Source organism: Sphaeramia orbicularis, chromosome 14 (genome assembly GCF_902148855.1).
Source record: "Sphaeramia orbicularis chromosome 14, fSphaOr1.1, whole genome shotgun sequence".
Taxonomy (NCBI): Eukaryota; Metazoa; Chordata; class Actinopteri; order Kurtiformes; family Apogonidae; genus Sphaeramia; species Sphaeramia orbicularis.
In genome coordinates, this window is record NC_043970.1 from 32,229,424 (window position 1) to 32,257,090 (window position 27,667).

General features: G+C 37.3%; 3 protein-coding genes across 5 annotated transcripts; all 3 read right to left on the minus strand.

Annotated features, from left to right (window-relative positions):
* Nucleotides 1–10,804: 10,804 nt before the first annotated feature.
* LOC115433418 (UDP-glucuronosyltransferase 2C1-like) lies at nucleotides 10,805–13,057 on the minus strand. The gene is made up of 2 exons (XM_030154810.1): nucleotides 12,436–13,057; nucleotides 10,805–11,404 (listed from the first exon to the last, which is right to left on the minus strand). Exons 1-2 carry the CDS (start codon nucleotides 13,042–13,044, stop codon nucleotides 10,820–10,822), a joined length of 1,194 nt encoding a protein of 397 aa, XP_030010670.1. The 5' UTR covers nucleotides 13,045–13,057; the 3' UTR covers nucleotides 10,805–10,819.
* Nucleotides 13,058–13,221: 164 nt separating this feature from the next.
* LOC115432578 (UDP-glucuronosyltransferase 2A1-like) lies at nucleotides 13,222–13,806 on the minus strand. The gene is made up of 2 exons (XM_030153490.1): nucleotides 13,801–13,806; nucleotides 13,222–13,541 (listed from the first exon to the last, which is right to left on the minus strand). Exons 1-2 carry the CDS (start codon nucleotides 13,802–13,804, stop codon nucleotides 13,222–13,224), a joined length of 324 nt encoding a protein of 107 aa, XP_030009350.1. The 5' UTR covers nucleotides 13,805–13,806.
* A 2,644-nt stretch (nucleotides 13,807–16,450) lies between these two features.
* On the minus strand, nucleotides 16,451–25,905 carry LOC115433417 (UDP-glucuronosyltransferase 2C1-like). 3 transcript variants are annotated; one of them, XM_030154809.1, is made up of 5 exons: nucleotides 25,886–25,905; nucleotides 19,475–19,638; nucleotides 18,987–19,285; nucleotides 18,178–18,891; nucleotides 16,451–17,560 (listed from the first exon to the last, which is right to left on the minus strand). In XM_030154809.1, the coding sequence occupies exons 2-5, from the start codon at nucleotides 19,476–19,478 to the stop codon at nucleotides 16,976–16,978; spliced, it is 1,602 nt and encodes a 533-aa protein (XP_030010669.1). In that variant the 5' UTR covers nucleotides 19,479–19,638; nucleotides 25,886–25,905; the 3' UTR covers nucleotides 16,451–16,975. The 3 variants fall into 3 exon arrangements, with proteins under 3 accessions (XP_030010669.1, XP_030010667.1, XP_030010668.1); XM_030154807.1 differs by lacking the exon at nucleotides 25,886–25,905 and adding an exon at nucleotides 25,039–25,267; XM_030154808.1 differs by lacking the exon at nucleotides 25,886–25,905 and adding an exon at nucleotides 25,226–25,253.
* Between the last annotated feature and the right edge of the window lie 1,762 nt (nucleotides 25,906–27,667).

Here is a 27,667-nt window from a genome sequence, read left to right on the forward strand (position 1 = left end):
TCCAAAGAAGAGCAGCTTTCTCAACCCTTATCACCTGAAGACTTCTCATCAGGCAGCTACTTATGCAGAAAATGTGGCCTGTCTCATTTTTGAGCCTTTGCATCTTTCCTCTTTGTTTTATTTTGTATCAGTGTGCTCAAATTGAGTTTGAGCACATTTATTATTTGCTTGCATGACATAATATTTTCCTCCCAATCTGACATGTGACAGTAGGATACAAATTACCAGACCCCTGTAGTGTGTTGTTGCTCTGTTGCAGCATCGTTGAAATGATCTGTGGCAGCTTGTGCAGGCCAGCAGCAGCAGAGGGGAGGTGAGTTTGTGCAATGATTGTTGGCTAGGGTAGACAGATAACAGGGCAATGAAAAAGGCCACGATTGTAAATATTAAATTACAAGGTGTGCACAGGGGTTCTGCTCTTATGAAAAAAAAAAAAAAAAAAAAAAAACAGACCAGTGGCGGCTGGTCCATAGGAGGCACAGGGGTGCTGTCCCTTTAATTTATGTGTGAATATCTTCAGTTCTTGGACGGGTTAGGGTTAGCCATACAGATGAGTGTATACTGTATATGGGTCTGAAAACCTCCGGAGAACGTATAATATGAGACTGTACTCTCATTGGAGGACTGAAAGACTATGACCTTGAATCGTAGTTTTGGCGCCCACAGCCAATTACAATAGTTTTATAGTATTGTCCTTGGATTTAATTCAATCATTTTCATTGGGTTTCCGGGTAACCTTAAGTGAGATGCAGACTTTTCAGGTTTCCAGATTTAACACAAAGCAGACGATTAAAAAATGTCACGGGTAACAATTATTTTTACCTTTTCAGCACATTACACTTCTGTTTAGTTGCTTCCAACTCTGAATTTTACACAAGGATTTAAGATTACTACAGTTGAGGCCAAATACCACCTGACTATTCTCTCACATAGGTAATAGAGGACAGTGAAGTAGTCAAGGAGCAGTTATGAGTTTGTAAAGTTGGATATGTGGGTAAAAAAAACAACCTCTAAACTCTAAAATCCATTAAAATCACAAGTATAGCATGAGTGTTATCAGCTGTCTTACACTGCACACAAATGTATAACTGCTGTGTATGGCCTATCTTTGGTCAATAAATTTTACACTGAAACTTCTTTAAATATCTCTGATAGGTACAAAAACAAGTCTGTCCCATTCTTCCCTGAACTCAATCTGTCTTGCCATCGCAACAGAGATAAGAGGTTAAAGTTGTATATAAAGTTAACTAAGGTCATGCGACTCCATTCTATCATTTTTATGGGTTCCTCATAACAGTTTTTACACTGACTTCAACATGTGTTATATTTAACCAGGGACATTTTATACTTGCTGTCACTTCTGCTGAACAAACATGCATGAGCTGTAGTAAAACCAGCCTGAAGTATCTGATAAACTACACTTTTGTCAATGTAGAAAATACATTACAAGGCTTCATATTGTTAAAGTGATGTTAAAATACTAACATATGTGTCTAAATGAGTTTATTCTTTATTGTTTAATGTTGTAAATGAGTCCTGAGTTATGCTGTTTGAGTTTTATGGTGTTTTATTATAATATTATTCAAATCTTAACTTGTTCTTACTAAATTACATTTACTTTATTGAATGTTCTTTGTGTTCTTACTCTTTAATTGCTGTTGTGTTGTAAAGTACTTTGATCAGAAGTGCTATATAAATACATTTGTTATTATTATTATTATTATTATTATTATTATTATTATTATTATTAGTTGTATAGTAGTAGTAGTAGTAGTCGATTGTAAAAATGTTTGCAGAAAATATATTGGTAGAAAATTGTTAATATTCATTAAAACAGATGCTTGAAGGCTCTACACTAACACACAAAGTATTTCTGTAGCACTGCCTCATACCATCCACTGTGGACATTTACTTCACAGGCACCAAGTTATGATAAGTGAGTTATGATAAAACTATAGAAAGGCACCTTAGTCCGATAAAGTGGGGATATGTTCCAATGAGTCAACAAAGCCAAAATCAACACGAAACATGAAGTCCAACTTATTTCCCACTTATTTAATGGAATTAGAATGTAAGATAATACCAAGATAAGACGCTCCATAAGCAGATGACTATAATGAAAATGACTGTGCATATGCCGAAGCCAGGGGACATTTTTATTTCTTTATTCAACAAGGATAGTGTGGAAAAAGAGTAGAGCTATGCCATGCAGAAAAAGGTCCAACGAGCCAAGAACTGAACCATGGACTCATTGATCAGGTCAGCCCACATGAACAGTAACTTATCCATTCCCTCACTGCAGAAGCTTTAAATGATGAAATCGATGGTTTTATGAATCCAGGATTAACAGAATGGCTCCATTGTCTCATTCTGAAATGAGCACCAGATAACTGACAAAAAAAAAAAAAAAAAATCTCTACTGGATGAATCTTGAACAGAAACATTAAAATGAAGACCATGGAAATATGTCATCCATTTCAAAATCTGCCTTTGGCCAAATATGAACTCACATCCCTCTTCAGAATTGTACAATCGTAAAGGAATAAACTTGACAAACATAAAATGAATAAAAAAAACAGAGCAGAACATGTACGTGGTTGTCAGAGAGTACCTGTTTCTTTGTTTGTTTGTGGTTGACTAGGCATTAACATTTCATCATAATCAAACCCATTTAACTTATAAATAACAGGTTTACCCGTGAGATCCATGTTGCTTACATTATCCTTTACCTTCCCTAGGGAAATTCACTCTGCGCATTTAACCCTCGAGTTTGTAGCAGTGCAGCCAATCTGCAGTGCCTAGGGACCCAATCCAGATAGAAGCCAGGAATGTGGTCAAGGGTGCATGTTTCTGATGGTGGATAAAGTGAGTGCACCCAGAGGAAACTCCTCACACAGAGGGACGTTCTTACTGTGAGCAACATGTTCTATGAATATGTCATAAATCTGTGAATGGACTTTGCAAAAGTTTCAGCATGCGTGGTAGGTAATAGCAATAGGCTGCAAGAATGAGTCCAGTTAACCGGATGGAAACAGAGCAAATGCTTGTGAAATGAAAATGAGTGCACATCAAGGGAAACACAATACAACAGTAAATGCATATGAACAAATACTTATTCGGTCATTTTATTTATTTATTTATTTATTTATTTAGAATATGCAAAGAAAATAAAACAGAACAAAGCAAATTAAGACAAAAACAAAATAACATTTAAATGGACAGAATCTATCTTCAAGCACATACAAGTCTGAATATTGCACGGTCAAAAAGGAGTAGGAAGAAGTATGAACTTATTTAATCCTACCCCTCAGTGCTTTTACACCTTTATCATTAACTTAATACAACAATCGAACAATACTATTTCCCTAATATTAGCATTGAACCACAACAATCCATAATGCAGTAACTGAATTATTCACAACAAAATGTTCATGTCAGTGCAGTCATACAGACTCAACAATTCAACCACTTTCTTCAATAATTGCAGCAGATTTATCAATACAACATCATCCATAAACAAACAGCCCCCATTGTCATTGTTAAATACTGTACCTCTCAAGAATCAGTTCTTTTATCTTTTGTTAAACTGAACTATGTTTGATATTTGTTTTATCTCCACACATTGAGTAGATGACGTTTTTTTCTGATTGAAAATAGGAGTCGTATGTTGTGGGAAACAAAGAGCATAGAGTTTAGTCCCAGGTGAAAATGGTCACTGGTCTCTAATTTACTGTGTCTAATAACAATCTTTACTTCTCCTCAGGTACTGTCTAGTACCTGCAGATAGAAAGAAAGGAAAAAACATTTAGATGCAACAGCCTTTGAGCTTGTGTTAGCACTAACATTTGATAAAAATCTTCATATATAAAAAAAAATCTGACTAATACAATACACAATGGGCTTTTATTCTTACTGGCCTGTTGCCATATAACACTGTATTTAGACAGAAGTAATCGTATATCTTTGTACATCTCTGCACCAATGAACACACATTTTGGACCATCTCCGAGTACTGAAACTGCACTGAGTCTTCTCCCAGGGTTTGACCCACACTTAGCACACAGTCACCATTTAAGCTCAGTGCCAGACAGTTTGGTTGTATGTCCTCCAACTCTGAATGGAAACCAGCTGACTCAAAAAATACATGTGCAATTTATGGGTTTGATTTTAGTTTCAGGAAAGGCAAGAGTGAATTCCTTTATGATAGATGTACTGTGACAAAAAGCACTTCCTCAGCTCACAAAGTGTACCACCACTGGTCTGTACAATGAAAAGTTACCGTAGACAGTACATAGCTCAAGTTCCATTTGACTTCATTTAATGGATCATAAATCTCCAGTAAAGCCAGCATGTCACCTTAATTCTTAAATGCTGTTGTTGTTGTCACTTTAACTTTTTCAACAGTGCTACATCACAGAAGATGGATGAGATGAGGGAAAACAAAGGCAGAAGTGTATTCTACGTACTTATAAATGAGTCCATGATAATATAAATCTGCCATAAATTCTCGAGGTACATTTAACCTAATGTCGATTTGTGAAGAAATATCAGTCTGACTTAGTTTGACTTGAGCTTTTCAAAGTGTATTTTCAATATTTAAAACAAACATTTGGCCATAATCACACAAAAACACAGTGAGAAAGACAGATGTAAGCCTGAATGTGAATGCTCGGCCATATGACTGTCAAACAGGCGAACTGAAAATCGGAGGAGGGGTGATGGTCTGTCTGGGAGAATTACACATTACACAAGTATGACTGTGATTTCATTTCTTTTTTTCTTTTTTTTTTTCAACTCAACAGACAGCAACACGTGCAAATGTCCAACCACAACAGAGCAGGATATGCTGCGCTGATCAGTGGCTCCTATTTGTGCTTCTGGCCGGTAGTTCCTCTATAGAGAGAGCAATTAATATGATCTGTGTGTCTGTGGAGAGAATGATGTCACACCCTTTGGGAACAGAGCAATGAGAAAGGGGTAATGTACATAATTCTGCAAGGGCTTGTTGCCTGAAGAGAGTTTAACTTGGAGCAATTGGACAATTAATATTATATTTTTCTGTCACTAAGCTACCACACACACACAATTCTTCAATCCTTGAGCAAAAAACACTTAGGAGATTTTGTCAGATTTTAGTGAAACTTTAGAGTTTGGCAATTTAAAATAAAAAAAACAAGTTTTGCCTTTTGTTTCCATCTTATGTCTTTTGGAGAGTGATTTGCAAAAACAGTTTCTACATTTGTTTTAGCACAGGTGGCCAAATCAAATGCAGAGGTTTCAAGGATCTCATGACAGTAAGATTAATAAACAAAGCAGTCAGTTTCTGAGTGTTGTAAAGCAAAATCTAAGATCTGATAAAGCACAGATCCAGAGCTAATGGATTAGCCAAGTAAAATATTGTTAGTTAATCTTTGATGATAGTGTTCAGAGGCTAGTCTTCAGGTTTTTTTTTTTTTTTTTTGCTTTAAAGCAGGGGTGTCAAACTCCTTTTAGTTCAGGGGCCACATTCAGCCCAATATGATATAAAGTGGGCCGGACCAATAAAATAATATAATAGGATAAGAACTTTTGAGTGTAAAAAGTAAATTCTGTGATGGAAATGTTTACATCTATGAATTTTACTTGAACATAACATGAACAAATATGAACAACCTGAAAATTCTCTAATAATAATAATAATAATACATTTTATTTATAGGTGCCTTTCAGGACACTCAAGGTCACCGTACAAAGTTGTTAAAAATAAATAAAACACAATTAAAATTCCATATATACATATATAAAACACATAGGTACATAAAATGGCAATAGATAAAAGTGAAATTATGGAATTGAGTAGGCCTGTCTGAATAAATAAGTCTTAAGCTGGGATTTGAAGGTGGTAATAGAATCACAGTTTTTTATGTGTTCTGGGAGGGCATTCCAGAGGCGGGGGGCTGAGCGGCTGAAAGCTCTGGACCCCATGGTAGTCAAGTGGGCAGGTGGGAGGGTGAGTTGGACAGATGAAGTAAAATAAGTGCAATGCAAACAATATTACGTCTTGGTTTATCATTTATACATGTGAATCACAACTTAGAGACACACACAGTGGATCTACAAAAACACTAAACATTAAATAACAGGGGGAATATCATTAAAATTCCACATACTTCTCTTAAGACATTTCAGATATTCATATTTTTTGTAAAAGACTAGTCTGTAAATGTAAACATTTTTGTGTAATCTTACTTTTTTACACTAAAACAAAGAGACAAATTTACAGTTTTCATTATTTATAGGTTATGATGATAGTATTTTACTGGTCTGATCCACTTTAGACTGAAATGACCTAAAATGATTTTAACATCATTGATTATAAATATCTTCAGTAATTTTTGCATTTCACAAATTTATCCCAGGGGCCAGATTGAACCCTTTGGTGGGCCGGTTGTAGCCCCTGGGCCGCATGTTTGATACCTGTGCTTTAAAGTATTTGTCTTTTATAGTTAAAGGTATTTTTTGTTTGTGTTTATGCCAGATGGTTGTGTTTTTATTCAGCATGTCCTCAAAATGGGGTATTAATCATGTGAAGGGGTTTGCTTACCCTTTATCCACAGCCTTGACTGATGTCTAACACAGAACATGCACGGTGACATCATGCTAGCCGTGATCACACAGAAGATTTTCCAAGGAAACGTGGGCTGCAAATTGACAAGAAGAGGCCTGAGAGAAAATGTTGGGAAAAGTGTCAGGGCTGGAACCAGACTGAAGGAGGGACGTGAGGATACAAGAAGTTGGAAGGTGATATGTTCACTGTCACATTAAGTGATACCAGTGACAGGACAAAGACATGCACAGCACCTGTTTTTATGTGCTCATGTGAGCTGATCCTCTGGCAGATGTTCCAGAGTCTGACCTTGATGTCGAGGCGTCTCTCAGGGTATAAATGATGTGGTTAACTACACTCAAAGGTCATGAAGTCAACAGGAACTGAAGGAAGAGCATGAAGGAATGACATGCATTTGCACCAAAGGAGGATTGTTGTTTCCTTCTATTTTTTCAGAAGGTGATCTAATAATGAACTCTTTCCTCATTCCTCTATTTGAAACAAACGCCATACCATGTGATTCTGGTAAAACCTTGTACTGACTTTAACAGGAAAAAAAAAACACGCTGTATGTTAATGTGTTGGCATGGGTTGATAATTATAATGGCAAGTTATGTTTAAACAAGAGTCACATTTTTATTTAGTTAGGTCCAAGTTATTAAAGTGTGATTTACTCATCATTTTTTCCACTTTATTCCTTAATTGAGATTATTATAACACATTCACCCTTAGTTATAGCAGTGTTTTTGGCATGCTTGACACTTTCCATTAATGTAATGCAATGCACCAAACACTCTTTGAACACTGTGTAAAAGTTGTTGTAAAAATTGGGAACATTTCAGTGGTGGAGAAAAGCATTAGCATTCAGCAAAGTGGACAAGAGTTCCTGTACACTACTGACATTTACAAAGGATAGACAGTTGTCAAAACACTTCTACATCATTTTACATAAAAATCTGTTTACTCATACATGGTCTTTAAATGCCATTTTGTCAAACCCTCAACTTGATTTTCAGAAATATAGTCCTACAATGTCAAGATTATAGGCTATATTTCTGTAAATCACAAATTTACAACATTTCTTAATCAAAACTATCACAGTACTTGGTTGCCATTTTGGGAATGATATAAGGATCTAATTTAATAATAATTAAAAAAAAAAAAAACTCAGCAAAAATGTAGATAGAAAATAGTTTTTAATATGTAAACAATTCAATTTCAAATACATTTTTAAGAATTTAAATGCAAAAAAAGTATTTCTCTCACTTCTCCCTCAATCTGTTTTATCTCATTCCAGGTCTTATAAATCACCTCACTGCCTTCGTACCCTGGAATATTTTTCACAGATTTGCTTTCCTCATCAGTTAGTCTCAAACAGTGTATCACCAAATGATAAGTGAAATGTAATTTAGCTTGTAGTTGGATTTACCAAGACAATTTCACTCATCTTATAAATCAAAACCACATGAGTTTAGGCTTTCAAAGAGAGCTTTCCTTTCCAGCCCCTGATTATTTCAAGGCATCTGTTTTAAGACTGTTTAGGAAATGGTTTTAATACAGTCTATTTTCTAAAATTATAGGATTTTCCATAGTCATTCTGAGGGTTGCCTTCTCACTGGCATTGATTTTAGTTTAGAAGATGATGTCATTCACACGGATCAATATGAATACAAAGAATAACAAGCAGAACCGGACTGATCTCCAAGTTTTCCACACAAAATGATTCCCTGTGGCATCTTGGTATTGATGCATGCATGTGTTTTTGATATTGTGATTAGCTTGCTGTTACTTTATAGTATCAGGGCATCTCAAAGCGAATGCTGCATTGTCAATGGTAACACATAACAGATTGTTTTATCTAGCTATATCTGTTGCTGAGGTTTTTCCATCTATTCAAAAAGCACTTAAATTTCTTGAACTCCACCAATAGATGATGAAATTTGTTTACCTTCCAGCACAGTGGAAATCTGGACTCATGTTGAAAAGTGCCAGTTATGATATTAAGCTTCCACCAAATCTAGATTGGACACTTACGGATTTGTAGATATAGGAATTAATCAGCATAAGAATCTATGAAGTGATGGGTGAACGTGTATGAATGTATTTCTCAAGAAAGTAACTGTAACTGCAAGAATTTTCTGAAAAAGGTTCAGTGCATGAAAAAAAAGTATTTTCAACTAGAAGCACTCGGAGAGCGCAGACCTCCGCCAAGGCTGATCAGTGGCCCCCCCCCGTGGGCCCCCCCACGCCAAGGAGGTTATGTGTTTGCCAGGGTTTGTTTGTTTGTCAGTCTGTCTGTTTGTCTGTCCGTTAGTGTGCAACATAACTCAAAAAGTTATGGACAGATTTTGATGAAATTTTCAGGGTTTGTTGGAAATGGGCCCCCCCGTGGGCCCCCCCCACCCCACCCCCAATCACCACCAAAATTTAATCATTTCTTCTTTATCCCATTTCCAACAAACTCTGAAAATTTCATCAAAATCTGTCCATAACTTTTTGAGTTATGTTGCACACTAACGGACAGACAAACAGACAGACAGACAGACAAACAAACAAACAAACCCTGGCAAAAACATAACCTCCTTGGCGGAGGTAAAAATAAAAGCTTCAAGGTGCAACCAACAGCCTGACATGGTCTCTGTAAGTGTGCAACAGGACTTCAATGCCCAGTGCAATGAATAGAATAGAATAGAATAGAATAGAATAGAATAGAATAGAATAGAATAGAATAGAATAGAATAGAATAGAATAGAATAGAATAGAAAAATAACAAACTAGAAAACCACTTGGAGAGCACAGACCTCCACCAAGGCAGATTACCCCACCACCACCACCAAAATTTTATAATTTGTTCCTTGTGTCAGTATCAGCATTTCCTGAAAATGTCATCCAAATCTGTCCATAACTTTTTGAGTTATCTAGCTAGCAGACAAACAAACAGACGGACAGACAAACCCCGATTAAAACATAACCTCTGCCGTTACACTTGGCGGAGGTAATAAAAAGGAAACAAAATGGCTACAGGCAGGCCTAAGGGCTACTTTGTGCCCAAGTCACTCAGTTCCAGCTCACCTTCCTTGGTTTCTGTAGCCAGCAGCCACACCCATGGTAACACTGAGACAACTAGAAAAGCACTCGAAGAGCGCAGACCTCCGCCAAGCGCAAAAATTCCCCACATAATTGGTGATACAAATCCTAGATTTATTTTTTAAAATAAAATCCGCCTTCTGGATCAGATCCGGATCAGCCTTTGAAATGTGATAGAGGACCCCATTGTCAATTCCTGAGTTAAATTTCATGAGTTTTGGTCAATAATTAAGCGAGATATTGGGAAACGAAAATTTTGGCCCCATTTACCACAATGTTAACGAAAATTTCAAAGTGATCCAGAATCCAGGATTTCTTCCGGATCACCCCCAAAGTTAATCATTTCTTCCTTATCCCATTTCCAACAAATCCTGAAAATTTCATCAAAATCTGTCCATAACTTTTTGAGTTATGTTGCACACTAACGGACAGACAAACAAACAGACAGACAAACAAACCCTGGCAAAAACAAAACCTCCTTGGCGGAGGTAATAATCTTAACATTTTATCTATGAAACCATAATTCAGTAACACAGATTATAAATATGTTAACAGTTTCCACATACAAATCAATATACAAGTATCCCCATGCTGCCAACCCAAAAGGGTACGTTCTGAGCATCCCTGGTCATGAAAACAGTCAGGCTGTACCATTTCCTCTTTCAACAGATATAACTGCTGCTGATAAGTGTATGGAATGGAGTATGGGTTAAGTCTAAACTATTGAATAAAATGAATCAATGGACTGGCTGGTACAATATTATTTGTAAGCACTTTTGTGTGGGACTGTGTAGTTATGGTCAAGATAAATCATATATGGAGAGAAATCTCTCAAGATAAACCCCATGTCATGCTAGTTAGCATACACATGACCTAGCATTCTAATCCATAGATGTACAAGAGGCAAGTTGAACAAGCAGAACAAACACTGGGCTTTTTAGTAAAGTATAGTGAATTGTAGAGGTTATTCAGAGTTGAGGCCACTAAAACTCAAGGTGTGCCTAAGATGACCTTTCTATTTTTCTGTTCTGTCAAAAATATCAAAAATTGTGTCCAAAATATTAAGAGGCTATGCTGCCCATGTGTTCAAAATAGCTGACTTTAGTCTTATTTCCAAGAACGACATGAAGGTATCTACTTGCTCGCTTATTGTTTTTTAACTTTTATATATTTTTTACCTCTGCAGCACAAAAATCTGAAGATAGTCCCAATAGTGATGAATATTACAGTCACAGCAGTCAGTAGTACCAACAACACATCTAAAGAGTAGTAAGAGTACCACGGCATTTTATAGGCCTCTGTGCGAAGGTGAGGAGCCCCTCTGTGGCGAATCACATATTCAACCCAAAAGATGGCCTGATCCATTGGTGCCATTGGCTGATCCCTGTGCAAACGTGACAGTCTTTGCATGTTCTGTCTGTAACTGTCTTGATAGAGTACTTCATTAAGACCCTGTTCAAAACTGCTAACATTCAGATTATGGAGCTGAATGATCTTTCCAGCTCCTCTCTCCTGCAAGCGAAGAAGGTTGTCATACTGGTCAAAGAACAATGGGATGCCAAGCACAGGTACACCATAGTAAATGGCCTCCTGGACTCCATTAGTTCCTCCATGAGTCACAAAAACTTTGGTCTGTATGTGTCCCAGGAGGTCCTTCTGGGGCATCCAGTCCACCAGCAGGGTGTTGTTTCCTAAAGTAGTGGGACGTCCACCGATGTGCCTCCATATCACCTAGTAATAAGACAAAAGAAGACGTTATAGTACATATAAATGTAATTCAGTTGTATCATTATGACCACCGACAGTCAAAGTGGTATTATCTGATTACAATGGGACCTGTCAGCTGAAGAGATGTATTAGGTAGGAAGTGAACATTTAGTCCACAAAACTGGAAACCGCAAAATGGGCAAGAGAAGGGAACCTAGCAACTTTGACAAGGGAGAAATTGTGACAGCCAAATCATTGGGTCAGATCATCTCTAGATGGTGTTGTTCATTCCCATTGTAAAGTGGTTAGTACCTACCAAAAGTGGTCTAAAGAACAACAACCCAATCTCGACCACTCAAGCATCTATGGGAGCAGCATATTATTAAGACTTGTCTAATATTGTGTAGGTTCCCCTTTTTCCACAAAAACAGCTCTGACTTGAGGCCTGGACTCCACCAGACCTTTGAAAGTGTGCTGCGGTATCTGGACCAAGATGTTAGCAGCAGATCCCTGAGGTCCTACAAGTAAAGAGGTGGGGCCTCCATGGATCAGATTTATTTGTTCAAATGCCTCCAACAGATGATCAGTCATCTTGAGACTGGGATGATCTTCCTTAGTCCATTTTTGGTCGGTACTAACTCAATGCAGTCCAGGAACAGCAAGAACAACAACAAGGCCTCCAGTTGTGGAGATGCTCTGACCCAGTCATCAGCGTTACAATATGGCCCTTGGCAAAGTCACTCTGCTCATTATGTTGCTCATTTCACTGTGTCCAACATATCAGTTTCAAGGACTACATTCACTTGCTGCCTGTTTTATCCAACCCAGTGAAAGGTACCATTTTAATGAAATATTATTATTACCACTTCTCCTGTCAGTGGTCAGAATACTATGGCTGATTTGTGTATGCACATGTGCAGACAATACTTTAATATTATATACTGATGCTATTATCTCAGTTTCATCACTAACATATATTTTATACTGACATTTGCTTGTTTATCATTAATGTTGCATTTAACCTTATAATACATTACAGATCACTGAACATTTACCTTTTGAGGCAACTTTGCAAAAACACTGGCAATTTCATCTGCAACATCAGTGGGCAAAATGTTGACTAAAGTTCCCAGAGTCATAACAATGACCCCATGTTCCCCAGCACTCTGAACAAAGTCCTCCAGCTCTGGAGGCAGAGGGCTGGCCGGTTTGCACTGAAACCCTCCGATGTAGACGACATTTGGCATTGTGGGCCGAGGAAACTCAAACACATAATCGGACCGAAACAGCCAAATGTCGGCCTCCTGAAGAAGTGAGACCACATCACATCCACTTTCAATGTATGTATCACAGACTGCCTGGTACCTTGGTTCCACTACAAATTTCTGCTGAAAGAGTACTATGCTGTAGAAAAGCATGTTCTTAACCCTCTGGAGGAAATTCATTTTGTCTGTTAGGCCGGATCCTGGCACTGGAATATAAGAGAGTGGTGATGGGGCCAACACAAAGTGACCTTCTCCACTTGTAATCCACCGAACATTAAGCACCAGGGGCAGTTTGAGATATTTGGCTAATATCACTCCTGGAGCAATAGCTGGGTCAGTGAGTACCAAATCATACTTGGCATCCACCAGCATTTTGATCATTTTGTCATCATCAAACATTTGACCCAGAACCTTACACCAGAAAGAATGGACCTTGTCAATCAAAGAAAGGAAATTCTTGGTGAGTTTGAGTAAAGTGAGTCCTGAAGTCCCCTTTCTCTGCGCCTAGACATGTATAGAAAAACATGTAAGGGTTATCTTTGTAATATTTACTTCAGATATCCAAATGAGATCCTCTTATACACATTCACAGTTGCATACCTTCAGTTGCTCTTGCAGAAATATATAAAAAGCATTTCCTTGACCTTCCATTTGGATGGTAATGGATGTGTAGAGAGGAGATTTCTCTGGTATGTACCAGCTAGTGGATGCTCTTATCACAGTGAGGTTGTGTCCTCTGGCATGAAGCTCCTCTAGCAGGATCTTCGTATTGATCCAGTGGCTGCCATCTACAGGGAACACCAGAATGTTCCCTCCATCACAAGGTGGTGTGAAGGAAATCAGGCTGACAGTGAGGAACACAAATGCACCACACACATGATGCCACCACATTTTCCCTAAAATATAACACAGAATATAAATATGTTATATTTCCTCAGCTTCAGCGTATTGCAGATAATGGATCTCATCTCGACATGTTTAAAGACTAACACTGGGTGAAAATAAAAATGTCCAAGCTAGCATGTCCCCTATGCACACTACACGTACTGTATTTTACATTCTGATCGCTGGCAATCAGCTAAACAGATATGCCAGAAATGATCATTAAATTTCATACACTACTAAAAAACATAAATAATTCACAGATTCACTCACCCATGGTGAAGGTTGCAGACTCTTATTCCACTTTTACACAGAGTGATCGTTCTACAGTATCCTTCACACTCTGTCCCAGACTTCTTTGATCCTTTCACAGGTTAATAAGTTACATCCAGGGTATGTCACATGAAGCTACTATGCTTTCATCTTTGTTCTGCAAATCATAAAAATATGAACTAAGCAAACAATTTCATTTTTGTCCGCTATAGCTTTATTATGTCCTATAATTCAGTCTGACTGCAGGTCTTGTACTGTCTGTTTAGAGTTTTTTGTTGTTGTTTTTTTTTTTTGATGCAAAAGCAAGGTTTGCATTATACCAACCCATGACCTATTTCCTTATTTGAGTGGTTGTGCAAGTTTAACTACTATAATTTTAACAGTTCCTGTGTTTAGAGGGCAACCTTGAAGAAATTAAAGACACATTTGGTGTATTATGTCATCTTGAACTTTGAAGAAGAGATTATGAATGCAGTTTTCCCAAGTTTTTGTCCTCCAGGTTTGATAACTTTAGATCACTGTTTTTGCCAATTTATTGGTTCCAAATACGTTTTTTGGGTCCCTTACACTTTTATTGGACTTCTCTGTAAAAATCAGTCAGTCAGTCAGTTTTTTTTCTAGGAGTCATTCCAGTCTAATTCATTTTCTTTAGAACCTTAAATATGTGATCTGGTGGTCCATCTTTAAATTATTGCTCCATTTAATGGCATCTCTGGTCCAATAGAAGGCCTTGATGTCTGCCATGTTGTGCTGGGATTAACAAGTGAGTGCTACAGCTGATCTTCTTGTCAAGTCAGACTTTTGAAGTTTCAGTTTATGTAATAAATCATATTTTTTACAGACAGCTGAATTGTAGTTGTGGTTAACAGGTTCTATTATTAAGACTGTAAAACGTCTTTGTTACACATTGCTTAGTGACGTTAGCCTTTTTGTCGAGTCAGTAAATTAACACTTAGCATTAGTTGACCTCTAATCTTTTGGGCTTCCATGGATTTTCCCTGTTTGTCCAAATGTAGTTACATCCAGCTCCAAAAATCCAACATGACAACAGCCAAATTAAAGACTCCTGTCTTCAAAATGGCGCCTCAAAAAGCAACAGGTGGCACCATGGTTCCATCCACTCATATAAAGCAGGGGTGTCAAACTCATTTTAGTTCAGGGGCCACATTCAGCTTAATTTGATCTGCAGTGGGCAGGACCAGTAAAATAATAACATAATAATATATAAATAATGTCAATTCCAAACTTTTCTCTATATTTTACAGTGAAAAACGTAAAATTAAACAATGAAAATGTTTACATCTACAAACTGTCCTTTCAAACAATGTGAATAACATGAACAAACTGAAAGAATAACCGTAATTTTAACAATATCCTGCCTCAGTTTATCATTTCCACATGTTCATTATAACGTACAGATCACAGTGGATCTACAAATACACAAAACATTTAGTAACAGGCAGAATATTGTAAAAAAAAAAATGCACTTATGTTTCTTAAGACATTTCAGGTTGTTCATATTTGTTCAGATTATTCACATTTTTTGTGAAATTATACTTTGTTTTAGTGTAAATACATGAAAATATTTACATTTACAAAGAGAAAAATGTGGAGTTGTGAGTATTTATAGATTATTATGATAGAATTTTACTGGTCTGACCCACTGGAGATTTGGATTGGTCTGAATGTGGAACCTGAACTAAAATGATTGTTAATTTCTTAATATCTATTTTTGCATTTCATAAATTCATCCCAAGGGCCAGACTGGACCCTATGGTGGGCCAGATTTGGCCCCCGGGCCGCATGTTTGACACCTGTGATATAGAGTCTGTGGTTAACCCCCATAGACCCACCTGGTAAAATGCCAAGTTTTACAATAGGAATAAACATATTTTCAGGTTAAACAAAAATGTTTTTGGCCACAATAGTTAATTTCCCTGTTAATGACAACTGCACTGGGGAGTTGGCTCTTTTACAACTTACCTGTTTAGATCATTCTAACGTTTGAAATTATGCAGAATTGAAGGTGTGGGCACTTTCACTGATTGTGTGAGTCATCTGATCGGATTTTGACTGATAGCTCACTGCACCCTGAGTCACACTGTCTGAGATTCTGTTTATTAAATAATACATTTTCCGCCTAACAAACCTCTGTGCTGTAGTTGCGATTAAGAATTTAGACTAACAAAGCTGCCAAGGGTTTTTATCAAGCAAACATGCCATGAAATTTACCGGTCCTTAAATTCAACACCAGCCTGAGTGTTTAAGTCAGACAGTATTAGCATTAATTCAATGTTGGATTTGATGGTCAGTGACTAAGGCTGCTAATTAGAGTTTCAGTTAACAAATTTGAAATATAAAAATATCACTTAAAAAAAAAAAAAAAAAATAGAATTAAAAAAGAATACAAAAAAAGTTTAAATGACCATTAACTGTATACCTTCACTTTTATCAAACTGAATTCCCTTTGTGGCATTTGTAATACTATTGTTAGTTTACAGTGTAGTCTGTGTTTTCAGTGAGATACTTGTAGTTTCTGGTTAGTTCTTTCCCAGTCCACCCTTTTGTGCAAACATGGTCACATCTCATCAAATATAAATAAAGAAATGAAACAAAATAGATATTGCCAAACACCAGAACTGAGGATTCCGTATGACAGTTCACAATCTTATGGATGACATCACAATGGCTTTGTCCACTTCTTTTATGCTTCTAGTGAGTTTCTCAAGTGAGTGACTGCAGTTAAAAAGATTGTCAAGTAAATTCAGTGGTGGGAAACAAAAGTATGTTCCTTTAAATAGAAATTTATTGCACTTTACTTACATCAACATTGAAAGTCGTGCAAAATTCAAATTAAAAACACAATCACCTGTAACCATATTGAAATGTGGGATTTGATTTTTTGCGCTCAACACAAAAATATTTCTCTGGATGTATGACTGTTGTAGTAACTAGTACAAGTCACTTTGGTTAATGGTGTTTTATGACAAAATTCTAAATATCTTGCACAGTTCATCTTGTTCTGGATTTCCTTCTTTGTGTTTCTATGAATTTGGCTAAATAAACTGATTGTTACATTTTAAATACCTATCAGAGCTACATTTAAAAATATGCTATTTCCTAAATACGGTTCGTTATAGGTAATGGTATAAAATTTGTAAATACATGACTTTTATCATTGTTGCTTAGCTTTGGTCTTCCTTCTACTTCTACAGCACAAAAATCTGAAGACAGTCACAATAGTGATGAATATTACAGTCAGGGCAGTCAGTAGTACCAACAACACATCTAAAGAGTAGTAAGAGTACCACGGCATTTTATAGGCCTCTGTGCGCAGGTGAGGAGCCCCTCTGTTGCGAATCACATATTCAACCCAAAAAATGGCCTGATCCATTGGTGCCACTGGCTGATCCCTGTGCAAACGTGACAGTCTTTGCATGTTCTGTCTGTAACTGTCTTGATAGAGTACTTCATTAAGACCCCGTTCAAAACTGCCACCATTCAGATTATGGAGCTGAATGATCTTTCCAGCTCCTCTCTCCTGCAAGCGAAGAAGGTTGTCATACTGGTCAAAGAACAACGGGATGCCAAGCACAGGTACACCATAGTAAATGGCCTCCTGGACTCCATTAGTTCCTCCATGAGCCACAAAAACTTTGATTTGTGGGTGTCCCAGAAGGTCCTTCTGGGGCATCCAGTCCACAATCAGGGTGTTGTTTCCTAAAGTAGTGGGACGTCCACCGATGTGCCTCCATATCACCTAGTAATAAAACAAAACAAGACATTACAATCTATATATGCACATCTGCAAATAATACATTGATATCATATATTGATGCTACAGTTGTGGAAAAAATTGTTAGACCATCAAAAGTCATCAAAAACAATGGTTATGCAACAAGTACTAACTCCTGTGTATAATGTGACTAAAACAGACAGAGAAGAAAACATGGAATGCCTAAAAGCACTGTTTTTGTCAGTACAATGCCATAGATATTGATGTAAGAACTGAAGTGATTCTGGTTATTATCAAGAAAACACGGAAAATGTTTAGGTATCCGCTCTTAAATTAAACTCTTATGAGATATTTTTGTTGTTATCATTATATTTGTCCAAACAAATGTACCTTTAGTTGTACCAGGCATTAAAATTAACAAGAAATTGAAGAAAACAAGGATGGTCTAATAATTTTTTCCATGGCTGTATTATCTCAATTTCATCGCTACCATGCATATATTTTATATTCTTGATTGCTTGTTTATCATTAATGTTGTATTTAACTTTAGAATAGATTACAGATTGCATTAACTATTTATATTACACATTTTTACATCTTCATAACATGTGATTGAAAAAAGTCAGTTACTGAATATTTACCTTTTGAGGCAACTTTGCAAAAACACTGGCAATTTCATCTGCAACATCAGTGGGCAAAGCGTTAACCAAAGTTCCCAGAGTCATAACAATGACCCCATGTTCCCCAGCACTCTGAACAAAGTCCTCCAGCTCTGGAGGCAGAGGGCTGGCCGGTTTGCACTGAAACCCTCCGATGTAGACGACATTTGGCATTGTGGGCCGAGGAAACTCGAACACATAATCGGACCGAAACAGCCAAATGTCGGCCTCCTGAAGAAGTGAGACCACATCACATCCACCTTCAATGTATTTATCACAGACTGCATCATAGCTTGGTCCCACTAGGAATTTCTGTTGAAAGAGTATTATGCTGTAGAAAAGCATGTTCTTAACCCTCTGGAGGAAATTCATTTTGTCTGTTAGGCCGGATCCTGGTACTGGAATATAAGAGAGTGGTGATGGGGCCAACACAAAGTGACCTTCTCCACTTGTAATCCACCGAACATTAAGCACCAGGGGCAGTTTGAGATATTTGGCCAATATCACTCCTGGAGCTATAGCTGGGTCAGTGAGTACCAAATCATACTTGGCATCCACCAGCATTTTGAGCATTTTGTCATCATCAAACATTTGACCCAGGGCCTCACACCACAAAGAATGGGCCTCAGAAATCATGGAAAGGAAATCCTTGGTGAGTTTGAGGAAAGTGAGTCCTGAAGCCCCCTCTCTCTGCGCCTAAACATAAACACACAGAAAAAGGTTTGACAATTATCACCATAATACTTTAAAGTGTAAATTAGACCCTTATGCACATATATAAAATTACGTACCTTCATTTGTTCTTGTAGATAAACTTCAAAAAAGTCCTCCATACCTACTTCCATTTGGATGGTAATGGATGTGTAGAGAGGAGATTTCTCTGGTATGTACCAGCTGGTGGCTGCTCTTATCACAGTGAGGTTGTGTCCTCTGGCATGAAGCTCCTCTAGCAGGATCTTCATATTGATCCAGTGGCTGCCATCTACAGGGAACACCAGAATGTTCCCTCCATCACAAGGTGGTGTGAAGGAAATCAGGCTGACAGTGAGGAGCAGAAATGCACCACACACATGATGCCACCACATTTTCCCTAAAATTATAGAAGAAACGATAACTTGTTAAATCTCCTCAACTTCAATGTATTGCAGATCTGTTTGACAGATTTTAGATAGGAATGTTACTTTGCAAATCTATGACAACAGATTTACTTTCAAGAAGCATGGATTAAATTTCATACACCAATAAGAAAACATTAATAATCTACACAGGATTTACTTACCCATTCTGAAGGCTGTTACTTCACTTTCCCACAGACTGACTTCGTGTACAGGAATCTTTACATCTGAGTTCAAGTTCCAGACTCACAGATGTTCGGTCCTTTTACAGGTTAATGAGTTACATGCAGCACGTGTCACGTGAAGTGGTCATGCTTTCATGTTGTTTCTAAAAATAACAAAAATATTAATTAGATTGACTAATTTCCTTTTTTAAAATTCAGGTCATATACTGTCTACATGTGTAAATAATTGTTTTTTTTCTACCACCCAAGAACCAGACTTGCATCATATGAACCTGTGACTACTTTCATAATCTTATTAGAGTGGTTATGCAATGTTGACTCCAGTAGGTTTAATGCAGACTATGTTGAAAGGGCAACCCAGGTTTGTTGTATAAGTACACCATAATGTGGTTTCCTCAAGTTTTTGCCCTGGGGTATTGGTGACTTTCACTCAGGACTTTTACTAATGACAGTTGCCAGACAGGAGCAAGTTACTGGTCTGAGAATTAGCTCAACTCTGCAGGTTAAAGCTTTTCTTCATCTGTCACACTTGGGATAACTTTGAAACAAGGAATTAATTGTTTAATTTACTGAATAATAAAGCAATAATATAATTATTTTGAAGGCATAACATGCAGGGCCTTCTGGTTAATGTTTATGACATGAATCCCTGAGGGGGAGAGCAATGTTAAGCCAAAGAGTGAATGAACAATGAAGACCCTCTAATAAGTGCACTGGTGGTCCATGGTCAAAGAAGTGTGCGGGGAAAATCCTCGACTTGAGACTCCTGAGTATGAAGAACCTTACATGTACCATTACTTGACCTTTGGATCACACATAAATATGTTATCATAGTAGTCTTTGTTCTGCATGATTTCTCTTCTGTCTTATGGCTTGTCTCTAGTAGCTGATGGGAGGCTTCTCTCCACTGTTAGGAGTGGCTGTTTATTCACATACTTAAAAGGCGCTGAACTCCTTGTTCTCCTTGTTAGTCTAATCCAGAACTCTTTGTGACCCGTTAGGCAAAAGCTTTAATAAAACAACAGAAGTGGCCTCTGGGTTTGGCATCCTTTATTCAGATTTCCAACACATAAAGTGTGCAACTTTTCCCTAAAAAGCACTAATAATCCTATCACCTCTGACCTTCTGTCTGTGTGTGGTGGTGTATTTACCTTTGCAGACCTTGACCTCTGCTTGTATTTCCTATTGTTTTCTTGTTTTGCAGTATTCAAGGTGACTCTGTGGGCCAACCTTTAAATTATTCCTCCATTAATAAGGTTTCAGGATGGATGCAGGGTGTTGATGTCTGCAGTGTCAAGCTTTGATGACTCAAAGGTGATCAAAATATTATAAGCGTCTCACCACTGACCATCATTGATATATTTTTCAAAGTTAAGTCCTATGGTGCATAGTGGAAGGGGCAGGACTTGGCCACTGTGGTTTTTCTGTTTTCAATGGAGCCTTCCCTAAAATGGCTACTAACAAATCTGACTTTAGTAGCTACTACAAAGCAGTGGAGGTCAAGCTCTCAGATTATTTAACCCTAAAACTACTAGTGTTTGGAATTTACAGAGGAATTTGTCGCTAAGTAACCTTTGCCATGTGATTAATCACCATTTACTCTAAGATTATTCTCTGCATTTTGCATTTTTCAGTGAAAGTCGGGTAAATCTGGTTGCTCTGAAGCAGAGGTGTCAAATATGGCCCACACGCCAAAATCACTTGGGTTCAGCATCAAGTGGATAGGACTGCTAAAATACTATTGTACTAACCTATACATAATGTAATGATTAAACTTTTTCTTTTTGATTTTAGGCAAGGTAAGGCAAGTTTATTTGTATAGCACATTTCAGCAACAAGGCAATTCAAGGTGCTTCACACAGGACATTGAAATAAAAGAAACAAAAAGAAACACATTTAAAACATTATAAAAGAAACATAAAAGGTGATTAAAAACAGCGAGTAAGAAAACAACACATAAAATCAAAATAAAATAAAATAAAAATAAAAACACACATGTATTAAAGTAAAAGTTGCAGTGCAGAGTTTCAAAGAGAATATAAAATTTAAAAAGTCAAAAGCCTTTTAGTCAAAGGCAGCAGTGAACAGGTGAGTCTTTAACCTGGACTTAAAAGAACTCAGACTCTCAGCAGACCTGATATTTTCTGGTAGTTTGTTCCAGATATACGGAGCATAGAAACTGAACGCTGATTCTCCATGTTTAGTTCTGACTTTGGGAACACAGAGCAGACCTGCACCAGATGACCTGAGTGGTCTGGATGGTTCATACTGGACTAGAAGGTCTCTAATGTATTTTGGGCCTAAACCATTCTGTGCTTTATATGCTAGTAAGAGAATTTTGAAGTCTATTCTCTGAGAGACAGGGAGCCAGTGTAGAGACCCCAGAACTGGGCTGATGTGGTCCACTCTCTTGGTCTTAGTGAGGACTCGAGCAGCAGCATTCTGGATCAGTTGCAGTCGTCGAATAGACTTTTTAGGCAGACCAGAGAAGATACTGTTACAGTAGTCAACTCGACTAAAGATGAAGGCATGGACAAGTTTTTCAAGGTCTTGCTGCGACATCAGTCCTTTAATCCTAGAAATGTTCTTGAGGTGATAGTAAGCTGACTTTGTAATTGTTTGTATGTGGTTTTTAAAATTCAGGTCTGAATCCATGACAACACCCAAATTCCTGGCCTGGTCTGAAGTTTTTAACTGAAGTGACTGGAGCTGCATGCTGATTTTAAGACGCTCCTCCTTGGGTCCAAAAATGACTACCTCAGTTTTTTCTCTGTTTAACTGAAGAAAGTTATGGCCCATCCATTCAGATATTTGCTCCATGCATTTACCCAGTGCTTGTATGGGGCTATGGTCACCTGGGGACATTGAAATGTAGAGCTGTGTGTCATCTGCATGGTTATGGTAATCTATTTTGTTTTTTTCTATGATCTGAGCCAGTGGAAGCATGTAGATGTTGAACAGAAGGGGCCCCAGGATGGAGCCTTGGGGGACTCCACATGTAATTTTGGTCTGCTCAGATTTAAAGTTACCTATTGACACAAAATAATCCCTGCCCTTTAAGTAGGATGCAAACCAATCAAGAACTGTGCCAGATAGTCCCACCCAATTTTCCAGTCGATCAAGTAATATATCATGGTCGACTGTGTCGAATGCAGCACTAAGGTCCAGTAACACTAAAACTGAAGATCTGCCATGATCTGTGTTTAAGTGAATGTCATTAAATACTTTGAGCAGAGCTGTCTCAGTGCTGTGATGTGGTCTAAAACCTGACCTAAAGACTTTAAAGCAGCTGTTGACTGTTAAGAAGTAATTTAGCTGTTGGGACACAGCCTTTTCAATGATTTTACCTAAAAAAAGGAAGATTTGATATCGGCCTGTAGTTGTTCATTGAGGTCTTTTCTAGAGTGTTCTTTTTTAGGAGCGGCTTAATAACAGCTGTTTTCAGGGTCTGTGGGAAGACTCCTGAGCTTAGAGACACGTTTACAATCTCTAACAGGTCAGATGCCATGACATGTGAAACTTTTTTGAAAAAATCTGTGGGTAAAACATCTAGACAGCAGTAGGAAGAGCTCAGCTGGTGTAGAATGTCCTCCAGATTTTTGTCATTGATTGGATTAAAGTGTGTAAGGGTGTTTAAATGGTTTTCAGACAGCACAGGTCCTGAACCTGGTGTTGAGGAATTCACGGCCTGTCTAATATGCTGAATTTTTTCTGTAAAGAACAAAGCAAAGTCATTGCAGGCCCTGGCAGAGTGAAGTTCAGGTGCTATTAACACAGGGGGGTTTGTTAGTCTGTCAACAGTAGAAAACAGTGTTCGAGCATTATTTTTGTTTCTGGTGATAATGTTTGAGAAGAAAGACTGCCTTGCATTCCTCAGCTGTAGATTATAAGTGTGAAGTTTCTCTTTGTAGATGTCAAAATGAATCTGGAGATTTGATTTTCGCCACCTGCGTTCAGCTTTCCGACACTCTCTTTTTTCATTTTTCACTGCCATGGCATTTCTCCATGGAGATCTTTTCTTGCTAGACACAACCTTCAACTTAATGGGAGCAATGGCGTCTATCACATTTAACATTTTAGAATTAAAGTTATTCACTAGCTCATTGACTGAACCACAAGGCAGGGTTGCTGTAGAAGAAAAAAGTACATTAAACATTTCACTGGTGTTTTCAGTAATGCATCGCTTCTCGATAACTTCTCTCTGATTACTTGTGTGCACAGAGATAGAGCTCTCAAAGAAAACACAACAGTGATCAGACAGGGCCACATCGCTCACAACAACCTTGTGTATGTTTAAACACTATATTTTAGTGTAAGAAAGTTAAATTACATTAAAATGTTTACATTTACAAACTATCCAGTAACAAAAATTGTGACTATTCTGAACAAATATGAATAACCTGAAATGGTTTAAGAGAAGTCAGTGCAATTTTAAAAATATTATGACTGTCACTAAATGTTTTGCACATTTGTAAATCCACTGTAATCTTGAAGCTGTAATGCACATGTGTAAATAATAAGCTGAGGCATAACATCGTTAAAACTGCATTTATTTTTCTTAAGAAATGTCAGGTTGTTTGTGTTTGTTCGTGTTATTCACATTTTTAAAGGATAGTTTGTAGATGTAAGCATTTTCATATTGTAATTTTCCTTTTTTCATGCTAAAACATATAGAAAAGTTTGGAGTTGACATTATTTTTAGGTTATTACTGGTAAGGTCGACTTGACATCATAATGGGCTGTATGTGGCCCCCGAACTAAAATATGTTTGACACCCCTGCACAAACGTAAGAGACTAGCTAAAAGTTAGTAAGATAAGGACAGAGTTTTTAGCTACTAAAAAAAAGGAAAATTTGCGGAGGGGAAAAAAAAGAAAAGACTCAGCGGCCTTTTTTGGTAGCTATTCAATGCTAACTCTAGCTACTGTTAGTTAGCATGTTGCCATAGTGTTTGTTGAGCAAGTTAATACTACACTGTAGGGACAGCCCCTATGCTATTTCAGAACTGTTATCACAGAAATATACAACTGAAGACCCTGATTCTAAAAGTACTGAAGTCACATTTTTGGAATTCAAGCTGAGCATATAAACATGTTGTATTTGTTTAGTTAAGTCCACCCTATAAATATATTTAACAGACTTTTTTGTGACTTCAGTACTTTTAGCACCAGGCTCTTCCGTTTCTTCCACTGAAACCTTCCTCTGATAACTGAAAACACTATAATGACATGCTGAAGTGGAAGAGCTTGACAAGTGATGCAACAGAAACTAAGGTTGACAGGACTTTGCTTAGGGTCAATTCCATTATAATTGCATATTTTGATTATAAAATGAATGGAGCTCCTGCAAACTCTGCCTGTGTTAATCCAATTCTCACTTTTGTACGTGATTGTGTGTTGGACTATGAACATTATTCAAATACTTCTGCACAGCTGTACTATCACTACATTTAGTTTTCTACACAGTGTATTGTTTCTGAAAATTAAAAAGCAGTTATATTCATTTACTTGCCATTTGCAGAAATGTTAAATGTTAGTTTCTTACCTGACTGTCCATGAATTAGCCATTGGAAAGAGTAAGTTTTCAGAATGCCATTACAATGGCTGGTCCTTAGTAGCACTGAAGTACATTTTATGACTATTATATCAAATAAAACAGCATCAGCTTTCTAAGTCAAACTGTCATTTGCAACACTTCACTGGGCTTCTGGTCAACTAATATGTGTATACACTGTTCTATTATATGTTACAGAGGTACAATACACCTTCGGAGTCTCTCAAGTTTCACTGGTTTCACATGCTCAGGAGAAAAACACTCACCTTCACAAACAGCGGAGTCGAAAACAATGCACAGTTTCACAGTTTTCTGGGTCCTATTGCCAGCCTTATTCAGGTAAATACACTCATACAGTCATCAGAGGATATTTAACATAGGGTTAAGGTTAGGTGTTAGGGTATTCAGGCATTTTTTCCTGTATTTTCTGATTATTTTAGGAGCCTTTACACAGTAATGGTTGTGTGTTCCATCTAAATACAGATATAATGATTTCTCACAGTTGTTAGAGAGTTACCACCGCAAACATCAACATTTGTTACAGGAAGTCATCATGAAGGTTGTCTTTACCACCTGTATAACAGAACACCACATACCAATAAACACATACTACACAGTAAAACATCTTAAGTACATCCACCTAACATGTTGCGTTGTATCATTCAGTGACAGGAAGACTGATTGTACTCCTGTAATCTATTTCCCACACCCTGTCCACAGATATAAACAAATAGTTTGTTGTAGCTACATCACCTTTTTGAGAAGTCAGTTTCCTTTTATCTGTTAATAAAAAAAAGGTTTTCTGCACATGTGATGTGAAAAATTGCTCGCAACTCACCCAAAGGAGGATGAAACCCCATGACGGTTTGTTTCATGATGAATTTCCTTCAGCAAGTGGTTTGTTGATAGAGGAAACACTGTCTCAGGCAGTTTTCCAGGATCCAACAACAAGAGGACATGTGTGTTCAAAAAGTTAGGAAAAGGATTTAAATCATATTATTTGTTTTGATTAATTTATTTGATTCCAATGCCAAAATCACAAATGGGGCTTGTGATTTTATAGCATATAAAACCTCTTGTAAACATGCGTCCTATAGGCAGAGCTGATATTTGACATGTTCCAACAATGCTTTAAGTACACTGGATTAAAATGGTAGATCAGAATGACTTTGGCTCGGTAGTGTTTAACTTACCCCTGGGGGTGTTGAGCAGACAGTAACTATAACAGGAAACTACATTCCGTCAGCTTTATAGGTTGTGTTTCTTATTTTTCCAGGTGTTTCCTTTATTTTGGTCGTTCATTCTAGTCCAAGCTACACAAAAGAACATACTACCTATTATATCAGAATTTCTTACTTTTAATAATTATTATTGCTAATGGTCACTAACCGAGATGAAAATACTACTCAAGAATAATAAAATAAATAACCACAGCAGAATGTAAACAGTCAAAACAGCATTAAAACATAAAACTCTTCAGACGCTCTAACAAAGGTCTGTTGTGTCACATCTACTGCAATAACTTAAGTCTGAATAAATAAAAGTTGCCATTACCGTATCAAAAGGGTTATTTTTGTTACAGTCTGCTCAAGCCATTTTCATTTTTCAGCATGGCTCTGGACAACATAATGACCATGTGGAAACCCGGGATCTGTGACTCATGCATCAGTGAGGGGTCTGTGTAGCACAGCACATGACAAATGAGAAAACCACAGCATGCAGAATATATGAGAAAATGGACAAATAACTGACACGTTTCTCACTTGCAGTTTGCTTATTTGAGTTACTCAGTTACATCCACTTCCAGTCTGAAATTATTTTGGAGGTTAGGTTTTGTTTTCCATCTTGGGCAGAGTTGGCTGACGACCCTGCTACTATAAAATAAACACAGTGAGTCAGTTGAGTCTTTTTTAAGTTAGTGCTGTGGGTAAATATTAACATTTGGCAAACTATGACACATTAATGCACACAAATGGTAATTAATGTGCACTGTCCAAAATAAAATCTGAAAAAATGAAGATAAGTGAACTGAATTCATGAATATAAAATATTTAGAAGAAAATGAACACTAAATCTGAATACCAATACTCTGCTAATTTTACATTTTATATCATTGGACACACACCCAGAACACATCACATTGGCCGTTGCCATGACATTGCAAACAATTTCAAGCCTTTGCCATGAAACAGGAAGTGGTTATATTTTCAGTGTACTTTATCCAATATGCCCCACATTTCGCATCAATGAAATACATGAATGAATTACATGGATTATACACTGAACAAAAATATAAACGCACAACTTTTGTTCTTGCTCCCATTTGTCATGAGCTGAACGCAAAGATCTAAAACTTTTTCTATGTACACAAAAGGCCTATTTCTCTCAAATATTGTTCATAAATTTGTCTAAATCTGTGTTAGTGAGCACTTCTCCTTTGTCCTTTGCTGAGATAATCCATCCACCTCACAGGTGTGGCATATCAAAATGCTGATTAGACAGCAGGATTATTGCACAGGTGTGACTTAGGCTGGCCACAATAAAAGGCCACTCTAAAATGTGCACTTTTACTGTATTGGGTGGTCCAGGGGGGTCAGAAAACCAGTCAGTATTTGGTGTG